At 43.1% G+C, this 13,657-nt stretch overlaps 1 protein-coding gene across 2 annotated transcripts in view; it reads right to left on the bottom strand.

Moving 5' to 3' along the window:
- Window positions 1-13,657, bottom strand: part of col22a1 (collagen, type XXII, alpha 1) — a 79,710-nt gene that overhangs the window by 4,571 nt on the left and 61,482 nt on the right. For both annotated transcript variants that reach the window (XM_080515757.1, XM_080515758.1), the window contains 8 exons: window positions 9,647-9,700; window positions 9,434-9,487; window positions 5,289-5,360; window positions 5,135-5,170; window positions 5,005-5,049; window positions 1,466-1,645; window positions 1,294-1,360; window positions 1,028-1,210 (listed from right to left, as the gene is read on the bottom strand). In XM_080515757.1, the coding sequence (XP_080371883.1) occupies window positions 1,028-1,210; window positions 1,294-1,360; window positions 1,466-1,645; window positions 5,005-5,049; window positions 5,135-5,170; window positions 5,289-5,360; window positions 9,434-9,487; window positions 9,647-9,700 (691 nt within the window). The remainder of the gene's footprint in view (window positions 1-1,027; window positions 1,211-1,293; window positions 1,361-1,465; window positions 1,646-5,004; window positions 5,050-5,134; window positions 5,171-5,288; window positions 5,361-9,433; window positions 9,488-9,646; window positions 9,701-13,657) is intronic.

Below are 13,657 nucleotides of genomic sequence, written 5' to 3'. Positions count from 1 at the left end.
AGTTGCTTGGTTGGTTGGTTGGCTAACAAGTTGGTTAGTTGGTTGCTTGGTTGACTGACAAGTTGGTTAGTTGGTTGGTTGGTTGGTTGGTTGGTTGGTTGGTTGGTTCATACGTTGGTTGGTTGGTGGATTTGCGGGCTCATAAGTTGGTTGGTTTGCTAACAAGTTAGTTGCTTGGTTGGTTGGTTGGCTAACAAGTTGGTTAGTTGGTTGCTTGGTTGACTGACAAGTTGGTTAGTTGGTTGGTTGGTTGGTTGGTTGGTTGGTTGGTTCATACGTTGGTTGGTTGGTGGATTTGCGGGCTCATAAGTTGGTTGGTTTGCTAACAAGTTAGTTGCTTGGTTGGTTGGTTGGCTAACAAGTTGGTTAGTTGGTTGCTTGGTTGACTGACAAGTTGGTTAGTTGGTTGGTTGGTTGGTTGGTTGGTTGGTTGGTTGGTTGGTTGGTTGATTGGCTAAAAGGTTAGTTCATTGGTTGGTTGGTTAGTTGGTTGGTTGGTTGGTTGGTTGGCTAGTAGGTTTATTGGTTGGTTGACTGACAAGTTGGTTGGTTGGCTAGTAGGTTGATTGGTTGGTTTGCTGACTAGTTGGTTGGTAGGTTGGTCCTCTGACTGACAAGTTCGTTTGTTAGTTGGCTGACTGGTTGGTTGGTTGGCTGGCTGACTGACTGAGTCGTTGGTTGGTTGGTTGGTTTTTAGCAATGGATGACTAACAGGATTACTCAAAACCTTGAGGACAGACCTCGAAAAGAAATTCAAATAGCCATTTTGAATTACTGCAGTAGGTATGCAAATTTGATTAAAAAATAGCTTAATTCCTTGAAAATACACACAATATAAGGGATTTCCTATATTTAATACTTCCATTTTTAATATTTGTATCTATTCATCACCGAAAATTCCTTTATTTTTTTTAGACAACTTTAAATATATCATTGAGCTGGATAAAGCTGAGAATGGATAGAAACTTTTGTTATATCGGAAAGTAACAAAGTGCAGAGTTCCGCCTCCTCTAGATCTTTGCCGTACCCTTCTGGCCCATAGGTCCTCTGGGTCCCTCGCCTCCATTTTGTCCAGGCATCCCGGGTTCTCCGGGGGACCCGGGTCGCCCGGAGTTTCCTTCCTTACCGGGCGGGCCCGGGGGTCCTGGGCGTCCCATGGTGCTCTTCACATGGGCTGGCTGGATCTGAGCCATGAGGTAAGCCATTTTGGCTGGAAACAAGGACAAAAGTTATTTTCAAACTTCATTGATCCAAAAAAAGAAGGCGGAAAAAACTCAAATCTTCAATCCTCACCGTCTAATTGTTTGGCCAGCTCCTCCTGGATGAGCCGCCTCATCTGCTCCAGTGACACCGACTCTCCCTGAAGTCACACGGACGTTAACGAGAAGCTGAATTATTAAGCAATCCTCCTGAACCATCTGCCGCCGCCAGCAAACCAAAATCTAACCCCACAGACAGAACTCACCCTGGGGCCGGGCTGTCCGGGGTTTCCTGAAGATCCCTGCGGCCCCGGGGCCCCCATTTCTCCTGGTGGTCCCGACATGCCCATCATCCCCGTGTGGCCCTTCCTCCCCGGGGGTCCCGGGTTCCCGGGAATTCCTGACTCTCCTGATTGTCCTTTATCTCCTTTTGTCCCATGGTCTCCCTGGAGCGGAGGACAACAGTGACGTGACGTCACAACTCCAGAACACAAACAGCTCCGAGAGGGAGGGTTCCTCTTCGATTCAGGTTAGTCTACACTGCTTCCAAAATACAATACAACAATGGAAAAATGGTACAACTAAACATGATGTGAGCCAATATTATATTTTTGACAAATTCGGCAAATAAATATCAAATGTAATTTTTCTTGAAATTCCATCACAACCTGTAGCAGATTTCTTTTTAGGAAGACAAACTGTTTTTTGTAATCATGTTTGTATTCTGGACTGTGATTGATATTTTTAAGTTTAAATGGCCACAACACGGCTCCAAAATCCCACTTGGGAGACACTCATGACACTAAATATCAACCATTGAGATATAAAAAGGTTTTAAAATTACGGAAGAGTATTCGGGCCACTCAAATCCTTTTTTTTTCTCATCATGCACTTTGAAAAAAAAAAAAACAGTTGAAATATCCAGCGCACATGCCTGCTTCATCAAACTGCCTGCAAAAACATTTCGGAGAACTGGTGAATTTGTACATCAGAATCGGCTTTAGTACCAAAGAAATCCTTCCTCTTTTAGCCCAAACACTGTGTAAATATCAGTGTTTGAAGAGACTGTGTAGCTCTCCTTCGCTCTCCTTACTGGCTTTATTCATTCTACTGTATATGTCATGACCTCCACTTCTGGCTCTGCCAAGTGGCAGCATTTGTTCCCTTCCCCCTCCCTCCTTTCCTTTTTCCTAGGTGGGTGTGTGCTGCATGCTGTGTGAGGTGTGGAGGAGTGCAGTACTGATTTCCTGAGTGCTCTCACCTGCGGCAGGGTGTGGCTTCACTCAACATGCACCTCTCTCCCTATAAAGCTGGCATCAGATGAAGACTCGGCGTCGGACCGTAAAACTACCTACCGTTAGCGGTACTCTGCCTTGCCTTGTCTCGCCTCAGTCTGTTTTGTCCTGTGTTAAGTCAGTCTCTCCTCTGTGCAGTTCTGAACCCACCCTGCTGCACCGAGCTCCTGTATAGCCCCGTTTCCACCGCACAAAAGTGTGGGGACGGAGCGGAGCGGTACGGCAAAGCAAAGCTGGAGCTCGGCTCTGGTACCCGTTTACACCGCAGAGAGGAGCTTAAAAAGTGGGCGGGGCTTAAGAGCTCCGCAGATATGACATTACAACAGAAAAGAAAGTCGTCAGATCTAGATCTTATGAATCCTGTGTTGTTTACATCCTCCACTTTGTTGTTTAGTTAACTGTTATTTTTTGCAGCGGCAGCGTTCCAGCCGCAACTTCCGTGTTTGTTGTGAGAGAGTGAACGCTCCGGCCACTTGCCCCGCACTCGAGCGCTCAGGTGCAGGGCAAGTGGCCGGAGCATTCGCCCCGGTTGGCTGAGGCACAGACACGGGAGTCTGGAGCTTTCTGCTCAAATGCAGGAGCAGCCACTCCACTTTGGCGCTGATTGCGGTCTGGCAGCACAGCGCTGGAACACGGAGGCGCCGAGTTCCTCTTAATCACTGCCGCGGTCCGTCCCCGCGATATAGCGCCGCTGACCGCCTCTGGGAAGCGGAGCTGCCCGACCGCGATCAGCGCCGGAGCCGAAAGCTCAAGGCTCCCATGCCACGGCGAGCACTATGCTGCAAAATGAAAGCTCCAACGCGATGCAAAGTCCCGAGCCCCGGTCTCCCCCTGCCTCAAGTCCGCTCTTTCATGACAAACACTAAAGTTGAGCCCTAAAGAAAAGGAATTAAAAAAAAAACCAGTGCAAAGCTGACCACACTGACAGCAGAGGCTTCAGCCGACACATTAAAATATTGAGGGCGTGTAGTAAATCACTGACCAATCAGCAAACGGCTCCTCAAACTCAGACCTGTTCCATGGTCCCCGGCACCCCAACAGAAGGGGAGCGGAAAAGCGGCCACCTTTGGAGCGGTCCAGGCCGCATTCCTGTGGTGACACGCGAACCGAACCGGAGCGGTTTAAACTGGTCTAGGCCGGCACTTTTTGTGCGGTGGAGACGGGGCAAATGTGACTCTGCTCATTGGCCCATTCCGACGGCTTCAGCACAAGACTCCCTGACAACTAGTGATGACAAATGAAGCTTCAGTGAAGATTCATGAACCACTGTCTGTATTTTCTGACTCCACCAGGTGGAACTCTTGGTTTGAAGATAGAGGCTGAAAGACTGTCAATAAAAGGTGTTTTCAAACATTTACTGAACAGACAGTGCCATCTAGTGGCTTCAAAACATATAGAAAGTGGTTCATGAAGCTTCATTTGGCCTTCACTACCGACATCTGTCCTTCAGGCTGCAGCACACGCCGCCTCCTGTGGTCTCCAGTGTCGACCACGCAATTCATCTCGCGCCACTTCATACCAGGCTGTATTCTCCCTCACTCTCCCGCTGGGTCCTTATAGTTTGTTTGGGGTGGTTCCTTAGTCTGTGTAGTGTATCTGTTTGTTCTGGAGTTCTGTTTGGATGGGTTTAGTTTGTTGTTTCTGGACAAAGTCCGTAATTCTGGCTCTTGGAGTTCTGCTTGTTTGTGTTTCTGGTTTGTGTTCATTGTCACGTCCTTTAATAAAGTACTCAGAGTATCCCTGGTTTCTGTCCGCACCTGAGTCTGAGTGTGAACCGTGACATTATATGAATATAGTATTTAGTATTCAGAAGGACAAGAGACGTTTCCACTTTATTCTCAACATTGTATTTTGACTTTTCTCTAAAAGTGCACGATGAAAAAAAAAATCTTGACATTGCATATTGACTTTTATTTCCAAGTGCTTGATGAAAATAAATCTACTTCGTATCATTTTCTTTCAATAAGTGGTCCTTTCCTATAAACTGTTGAAATCTGAAAAAAAAAACTACAAATAATATTATTATAAAGATAAGAGTGGAAAACATAACTTGAGGAAGAATCTGGTTGAATGTTAAAAGGTAACACTTATTATTATGAGGATCTTTTCAGGATTTCACAAAATCTGAATCTTTGCCACGGGTGGATAAAACTTATATACGAGACAATTTGGCTTCTCCCTTCCAGCACTATTCTGTCCCCAGCACACAAAGCAATAAATTGGTGAATTTACCATGAAAGAACCCAAACCATCAACCCGAAGCAGCACCTTTGCTATGAACTGGAACAGACTGTGAACCAGGCCGTCTCGTTAAAAGAAGGAATGGACTTAATTCTCCAAAGAAACACTCTTGTGGCAATCCTTTCAAGAGTGGCAAGAAGCGGTTATAGCTGCAAACTCTGGAAACTCTATATAAAAGTGCATGGATTTAAATAGAATATACCGTCTGGACATGTTAGCCTGTATAATGTTGTATACCGATGACCGGAATTTATATCCAAAGTTCTCACCTTATCTCCTTTATTTCCACGATCGCCAATTCTGCCTGGCATTCCCTACAAAACACAGAGGTGAGCATCAAATCTCCTCCAGGTCCACATTACAAACATCAAATCATAAGTCATCAGTGTAGATTTGTACCTGTTTTCCTTCTGGGCCGACGGGACCAGGTGGACCCTATAAAAAATTTATTTAAAAAAAAGACCATATATTGGCAGCTGTTCATGTTTTTTTTTTTAAACTACATGTAATCTTCAAAGCAAAATATGAATAAAAAACCCAAAAGCGCACTCACCGCGGGGCCTTTAGGTCCGCTAAAGCCTGGTAATCCCGGGTTGCCAGACTCTCCTTTGTCTCCCCTGACACCCTGAATGACAGCAGAAACATGGCGGCCCGTCACATGGCACACACGTGGCATCAGACTGTACTTGTATTCTAAAAGCTCATTGCCGAGGATTGGGTCAGATTAACATTTAGCTGCAGTCCCGATTCAGCGCGCAGAAATGCCCTGGATACGAAAAAACAACATCCCATAAACCAATGTTGTGGTGGGACATGCCAGCTTGGAGAGATTAAAATTCATATTTACAAGAGAGACATGTGGGGCCTGAAGACAAGCTGGTTAGAGCAGCCGCAGACTGGAGGAATTTAATAAAGCTTGCGTGGTGAAGGCAGTGTTTCACTTCTTCTTTTCTGCTGGATCAACAATATCAGGATATTCCTAATATATTTCTCTGTAAAGCTTGGTTTTAAATTCCTTCCTCGTACACAAGAATCTCCTCATGTTGATTGATTTCACTGAAACGTGCGGCATAGTAAATAAGATATTGTTCCTCAATCTTCCACTAAAACTGACTTCAGTCCTGTTTTTTTTATTCCATTAAGTTAGACACAAAATCCTGCTTGGAGCCAGTGCTTGGAAATATAAAGACAAATACAGAACACAGTTCTTGAAATGACCTATTTACCTGGAAAAGTTTGTTTATTGTAGGTTTCGCCAGTCATTCACAAGCATCATAAGAGCAGCTGAATGGTAGTTTTTAGTTTGCACAATTGAATCATTTAAAACCTCCCAGGATTTCACCTGATGAGCAAAGCTTCAAGTGACACCAGTGGGAAATTGTTGTGCTCATCTCTCCCCAGTTCAATGTTCAAACTGTTACTTGTGACCAAAAAAATCTTTAAATATCATATTTCATGAGTTTGTATCAGCTAGACTGACTTAAAACACCATCTTGTGGTGTAAAATGGGATTACAGCACGAGCTGATCTTTGACTTTAGCATGGCGGTGTCCAAACCGACCCAGAGGCCAAAGGTTCATTTTTAATTGGGCTTCAAAATACAATCACCGTATTTTATGTACTATAATTCATAAGTGTTTTGTTGTTGTTTGGCCAGTCATGCAACTTATGTCCAAATGTTTAGTATATACCACAAGGTGGCACTGTACGGCAACAATATGCTGCTAGAGCACCACAGAAGAGCCACCATTACGACAGTATTTGCCTGACAGAGCAAGAATAATGACACCAAAAACACGACAATAATCGACAGAATTTCAAGTAAAAATTGACGAGAAAAAAAACGTCAGCGCGTGAGAAACTGGTGAGGGAGTGGACAAAAGTAGAGAGTGCGAAAAGCGTGACAACAAGAAGTGTAGAACAAATTCATAGAAAGTTCTGGAACAACGGGATGATCAGCGGCGCAATTACAGCTGCACATTGAAAACAAAATGTGTTTTTTATGTCATCAGGCTTTTCAGATACAAGGTTTTCTCTTGGATCCTGGAAAATACGATATATGAGAGTAGAATAAAACAATACAATACATAAAGCGAGCATAAAACTAACTACATTGCACTTTTAGGTCCCACCACACGGTGGTGCTTTAAACAGTTTCTGGTGGCTGCTGGTGAGCAAAATTATCAACTTGTTGAGAAACACAATCAAGCAAGTAAATTCCAAAAATATCAGTGACAAAAATTCTAGAGAGAGGAACGGCCAGCAGTTATTTTTCTGTTTGAACGCCAATGATTTATCAGGAACTTTGTTGATTTCCCATATTTTGTCTATTTTCGGAGACGACTTCATGTTTTGAAGCCAGAAATTAGGTAAACGTGCTGATTTTGCGGTTTCTACAAGTAAAAAGACCTCGGCCCAAATGTCATCTTTTGATCAGACAACCCCAGATCTGTGATGCTTCCTGTTCATGATGAACTCAAGACGTCTTATTGTCCATCCATCCACCCAACTTCTGTCGGATTAGGATCCCAGTGGGCTCTGTGGGGCTGTAGGTAAAGGCAGGGCACATCAGGGAGATGCCGTCAATCCGTCATTTAATAATTTGATCATTTTTCAAACAGTTTAACTCTGGTTTCATTGGATGACGAACTCCTGCTTGCGTCTCTTAAGGCAGGAGTCTAAGACACATTTTAGTTAAGGGGTCTAATCTCATCTCGAGTGGGCCGGATCGGTAAATTAGTACCCTAATGTGTGTTTTTACAAACTCACCCTGACCACATTCAGGCTCTGAGGTTTTCCAGCTATTGCTTGCTTAGCTTTCATGGCAGCATCAGTGACGTCTCCACTGAGATATTTGTGGAAAAAAAGACATGTTTTCTTTGACATTTTAGTGAGGGGTTTGTGGGTTTGGAGTATCTCTCAGGCCAGTTGCGGCTCACATGGCTTTATGTTTGACATCTTAAAGTTTTAAAGTCATGAGCAGATGCTTCAGCAGAATGTCTTTTTGTCTTTGAGCATTGACGACATGAACTGCTCCTTAAAGGTGGAACATTTCGTTTGTACCTGAGACATTAGAACCCAAATAAACTGCAATTTTTTGTTATTTCACCAACTTCTCTTCCATCTTCATCTTTGACCACCGAGCCACACGCATTCATCTTCAGTCTGGTATCGTGGCTTATCAGGCTGACATCTTTCAAACAACCTTGACTGGCGCAAATGTTTATTTAATTTTTTTTTAATTTAAATATCAGTCCCCTCCTGATACATAATTCAAAAAAACCCTCCTGATCCTCATTTGAACCCGTTTGTACCTCCAGATGACTCAGACCTTTTCTCACCTCAGCACAGGCATTTGGCTGCAGATGAGCTCATGAAAGTCAAAAACCAAATTATACACCTCGCTCCTCTGCAACGGTAGACTGATTCCCTCCCTGCACTAGAAGTTTTTTTTTTGTTTTTTTTTTCTTCCCCCTCCCCTGCAGGCAGTTTCCTGGTCAGCTCCTCTCAATCCCAGCTGCCTCTGGGGGAAACCATGAGCTTTCTCAGGTCACGCAGACATTTACTCCCATCCAGCATCACAGTCTGGCAGCTCATTTCTGGGAGAAATCTTCCATCCTCTTGCCTGCGGTCACATCCCCACACAGAGGAGCTGCTCACTCTGTTATCGCTCACAAAGTTTTGATTATTTTCCGTCTGCTTTGTGTGTGTAAATCTGACGGTGGAACGCTGAGTCAGCTGTCAACTTCTAGTATTTTCATCCCAGCAAGAGCTACAAGTTGTTCCACAGTCACAGATGGGAAATGACCGCATTGTATGGATTATAAATTGCATCTTTCAAAAAAAAAGTGCCATTAAAAGGAAAATAACTATAATATATTCTCCTTGTCCAGATGTAACTGCAGTGTTGATCATTCTCACACAGTAGCTGTTGTTCTAGAACCATCTGTGGATTTGTTCCTCCAGCTCCATTATAAATAACATTTCTTTTTGGCAACATCATGCTTGAACTATCAGTAATATACAGAGGGTTTTCTCTGTTGCTGTAGCAACATTCTGTTAATAGGCAGTGCCACCTAGTGGCCTTAGATGGTATGTACCGGTATATGTTGACATAAATCATTAAAAAATAGACTTATAATCTGGAAAACATGGTAATTATAAGCAGTTAATATTAATTCAGCCTCTCTACCTTAAAAATAACCAAAACAATTCTACATGTTGCCTCTTTTTTAGCTGTTTCTGGGCAACTGACCATTTTTGGTAAATTCTTGAAAATGTTTCATTTGCTTTCAGCATCTTACTTGTTTGAAAATATGTAAAACTGTTTTATGTTCCAAAATGTTTGATCACATGCATCATGATGGCTACAAAAAAAATAAATATGACTTTCTTAACTCGGTAAATCCAGTAAGAAACACAAAATATATGAGAAAATTCTGACTTATAGTCTGGAAACGAAGTATCATAAGTATTCTTTGAAAGCTGAACCCTAAGAGGTCACAAACAGACCTGAATGGATCAGATCATCAACCGAACCAAAGGTTCGATCGATGTGACGGCGCATATACCTTATATATATATATCCAGGTGCGGTTCCATCCTTTATGCATAGCTAGATTTAATGTTAACCTTTGGGATTTTGCCAAAGCAGAACCAGACATTCAGGGTTATGTCCAGTGGAAACGGGTAACTTACCGGCGTTCCAGGGAGACCCGACTTCCCTGCAGGTCCTGGTTCACCAGGTTTACCCTGTGAAAGGCAAATCAAACAAACAAACAAACAAACAACGAGCTGATAAGGATAAAAAGAAATGAGAGGAACAAAGCAAAGCTAGTGACGATTTATATCCAGATCTTTATGTCTTTCAGTGGATCCAGGGAAGTCAATCAGTGATTGGTTTGGACTTACCGGCTCTCCTCTTGGTCCCAGTAACCCATCAGGACCAGCAGGTCCCTTCAAGCCCTGCAAGCACACCAGAAACAATCATCTCATGTTCAGACACAACAATTTTACTCTGTGTATTTATTTTAAGAATGCAGTCCATCGTGAAGTTGAGATAGAAGTGGGTGTACATTCTTCATATTCTCAGATTCTCATGCAGCAGCGACAACGTTGTGTTTTAAACCTCGCGTCCGAGAACGAGGCCGGGAACAATGGAGCTTTGTGAAGTGCGAGCGCCGCAGCAGACAAATGAGGGAATGGAAACGCAGCAGCATTTAAGTCCAAACAGGAGAGTTTTGAGTCTTCCACGTGACGAACAGGAAGGGGAAATAACAGCTTCTTTGACACCGTGTGGAGATGTGAGGCGGTGAAAGGGCAGGACAGCTCGTTTTTTATCTATAAACCTCAAACTGGTTCCAGGCAACAGCAGAAATTATTGTCAAAGATCTAAAATATATGAAGCACATATGTATTCATGCAATGGAAAAAAAAATCTTAAATTGTGCCAGTTTTCATTTTTGGTTTGCCCCCAAACTTTGTAACACTAAACTTCAATGCATCGGGGAATCGAGTTCGGCAGACATCCTCAAATACAAGTGGAAACTGAAAAGTTTCATTGGGTTTTATTTTGGGTGTCCATTTACATGACGATGCTGCAAGGAGCCAATGAAAACACAGTGTCTCCATCCTCATGTAGCCGGACAAAAGCAGGAGCTTAATAAGAGATAAAACTGCTTGTTATCATGACGGTTATGAATGAAGGTAATGTGGTGAAAATAGACTGGATTAGACCTTGATGTTTTTCTTTGAGTAGACCTGATCAAACTAAATATTTTCACAAAAACCAAACAATTACTACTGAAGCCAATAATTTAATGGAACCTTCTGGTGCAAAATGCAGTGAAATGTCCCCAAAACCTCTCCCATAGCTGTTATAATATGCACAATGTGATCAACTCAGCCTGACAGTGTGGATCTGAGGCTGGTTTCATAGCAACGAGGTCGCCAGCTTTCATGGCAGCATCGCCGATATCTGAGCTCGGATCTGTGTTTTGTCTGCTTCTGTTCAGTTATTTGTTGAAAAATGTATGTTTTCTGTGAATTTATTTTAAGTTTTCTTGGTGATTTTGGTGGCCGGATTGTAGCTTTGTGTTTTTCAACCCTGTCTTATATAGTCTCAAAAACTCTGGTTGATTGTGACAATATTATTTTATGAAAAACATTTAAAAATGTCTATTAACGTTTACACGGCTACACAGTCTTGATTTGCGTCTATTAAAAACGTCAGTAGCAACAATACGGGCTCTACTTGGTCTTGGATTTAACTCTCATGGTTGTCTCACTGTCATGAGGAAGAAAATAAATCCAAGATTCTGTGGCCTTAACAAGCAGCGACAAGCCTTTGCTGCCCTGCAGCTCCTTCCTTCTCCGGCCACACGACTTGACCACAGGCTGGATACCTGCACACAACTGCTCTGTGTGTGTGTGTGTGTGTGTGTGTGTGTGTGTGTTGTAGGAAGCAGAGCAACACTGAGTTCATTTGGAGGTTTTTCTCTGAGTTAAAAGACAGTTTTTTTCTTTCTCAAGAGGGTGTTGTAGTGGGTTTTTTTCTGCATTTGACTGATCAAATATAGAACTGGAGTGTTGGTTTAAATAGTCCCAGTATGAATTAAATCAGCCGGAATTGAACAGTCATGTTGAAACACGAAGGAGATAAAATGGGTCAGAAAGGAAATCTCCAGGAAGAGTTTGCAGAGTAAAAAAAAAAACCAAACAAACATATGATTAGATCAGGAACAGAAATGTGTTGGAAGATGTTTTGGACAGAGATTATTTCACCTTGATATATAAATGTTGATAGATTTCAATTAGCCTGTCCTTCTATATGTGCATAGGTGAAGAATCTATCTATCTATCTATAAATAACATGAGATGAAGAAGTAAAGGACTTAAATATATTTTTATAAAAACCATAAAAGTGATTGAGGTGATTTAAAAGAGTGGCACATTTACAGGAACAATGAAACAAACACACACCGTGGAGTTTGGAATTGCTACTAAAGGCTTTTAGACATTTTGCTCTAAAGGTGGTTGAGCTTTGATTTCATTTGTCAAAAGCACAAACTATGCAGTATGGTTTCCACAGTTTGGACCGTTCTTGTTAAAGGTCCCATATCATACAGTTTTTCAACACCTGTACATAGTCGTCAGAGGTCCAGCAACAATGCACTGAAAGTGTTCTTGGTCCCTCCAGTGGCTCTACTGAGAACAGGCTGTTTCTGTGTCTGTACCTGTAAATGCTAACGAGCTGTGTCTGTCCACGCCTACTCCATGTAGCGTTTGCGAAGAGAAAAAACTGGTGCTGCTCTTAATTTTTGTGGGCAGAGCTCAAAGTGTGAGTCAAAGGGAATATCCACTGTCAGAGGGAGTGCTTCTTTTATTCTTTTAATCCTGAAGAGAGCAATAAACCCTCCATTTGAAATGACTGTTTGCAGGCCGTTAAAACTTGGACGACTGACAATTACCTTCAGCTATACTCAAGCAAAACAGAGGCTCTCATACTTGCCCCCCAAAAATGGATTCGGGCCATTAAATGATTATATAGAACCCTGCCTCCATAACCTGGGTGTGTCTTTTGACCAGTCTGTCACTCGACAGCCATGTCAGCCTGTTGACACCTTCCTGTTTTTTCCACCTGCGTAACATCGGCAAACTAAAAGGAATGGTATCCAAGGTGGAGCTGGAGATGAGTTTACATGCTTCAATCTCTTCTCGTTTAGACTATTGTAATGTCCTTTTTACCCGTTTGAATCAGTCGTCTTTAAACCGCCTTCAAACCGTCCAACATGCAGCTGCACGTCTTTAACAGGAACAACCCGGAGAGCCCACATTACCCCGTCCTCTCCTCCTTTCACTGGCTCCCAATTTTCAGGAGTTTCCTGTGGCCCGTTGCTACCAGTAGCACCTGCAGGGACAGACTCTCTAATACTTCTTCTTCTTCTTCTTTAGGTTCCGGCAGGCTGTACACTAACATAAGTGTAATGCTGCCTCTACCGTTCAGGGTGGCACACTGCTTTACTTTAGATTCTTGAGTACGTGTTGGTGGAGAGAAGGAAGGTTATAACTGCTTTATCTATCAAGCGCGAGCTCGCTCCTGAAGAAAATAATGACTTGATTGAAAACACTGATAACGAGAGATCTGTTAACCGTCTGTATAGAACCTGTCTTTCAGCAGAGTGCAGGGAACAAGTAAACAGTACATGAGGTACTGTCTCAAGCTGACCACACTCACACAGTCCATCAGGGTGTTTACCAACGATCTTTAAATATGCTGCAAGCCCACAATGCCCCAGTCTCAATCTCGCTATCTTTACTTGATTTGCCCGGCAAGACCCTCTAATACAGTTTCTCACCCTGCTTTTAAAGGGTAAGCCCCTCCCCCGGGCATGGGATGACTTCTCCTAGCCAATCAAATCCATGACAATAAATATTCACCACCTTTTTTTAAACGGATCCTCAATTTCTCTTCTAAAGTAAGCAAAAACATTTTCCACAGCAAATAATTCCATTCAAAAAGAAAAATGAATAATTATTCCAAAGTACCTCGCGATCACATGACCATACCTCCGTGCGGGTGTGGTACATAGTCATGGAGTTAGCTCCGCCCCGTCTTAGCTCTCCACTACTCTGAGGCGTCATGTCACGGTAAGCTTCCCTGTGTGTATGTGTGAATGTGTGAATGTGTGTGCAGGTAAACCACAGCAGTCAGGTGTGCACCCCTGTCTGGCTATGCTAACAGTTGGAGAAAGAGGGCGATGAGCTACTTGAATGACTTGATGTGCAGTACGTAGGGGCGTGAGGAAAGGGGTGTGACGTGTATGTTAGGGTGTACCTGCGCACCGCAGGGTGTGTATGAGCGTGCGTGTGTGACAGTGTGCCGCTGCCCTGTTACTGACGGCGTTGCTCCGTCACAATGGC

Source organism: Blennius ocellaris (assembly GCF_963422515.1).
Source record: "Blennius ocellaris genome assembly, chromosome: 20".
In the NCBI taxonomy this organism is placed as follows: domain Eukaryota; kingdom Metazoa; phylum Chordata; class Actinopteri; order Blenniiformes; family Blenniidae; genus Blennius; species Blennius ocellaris.
This window is presented reverse-complemented; position numbering and strand designations above follow the sequence as displayed.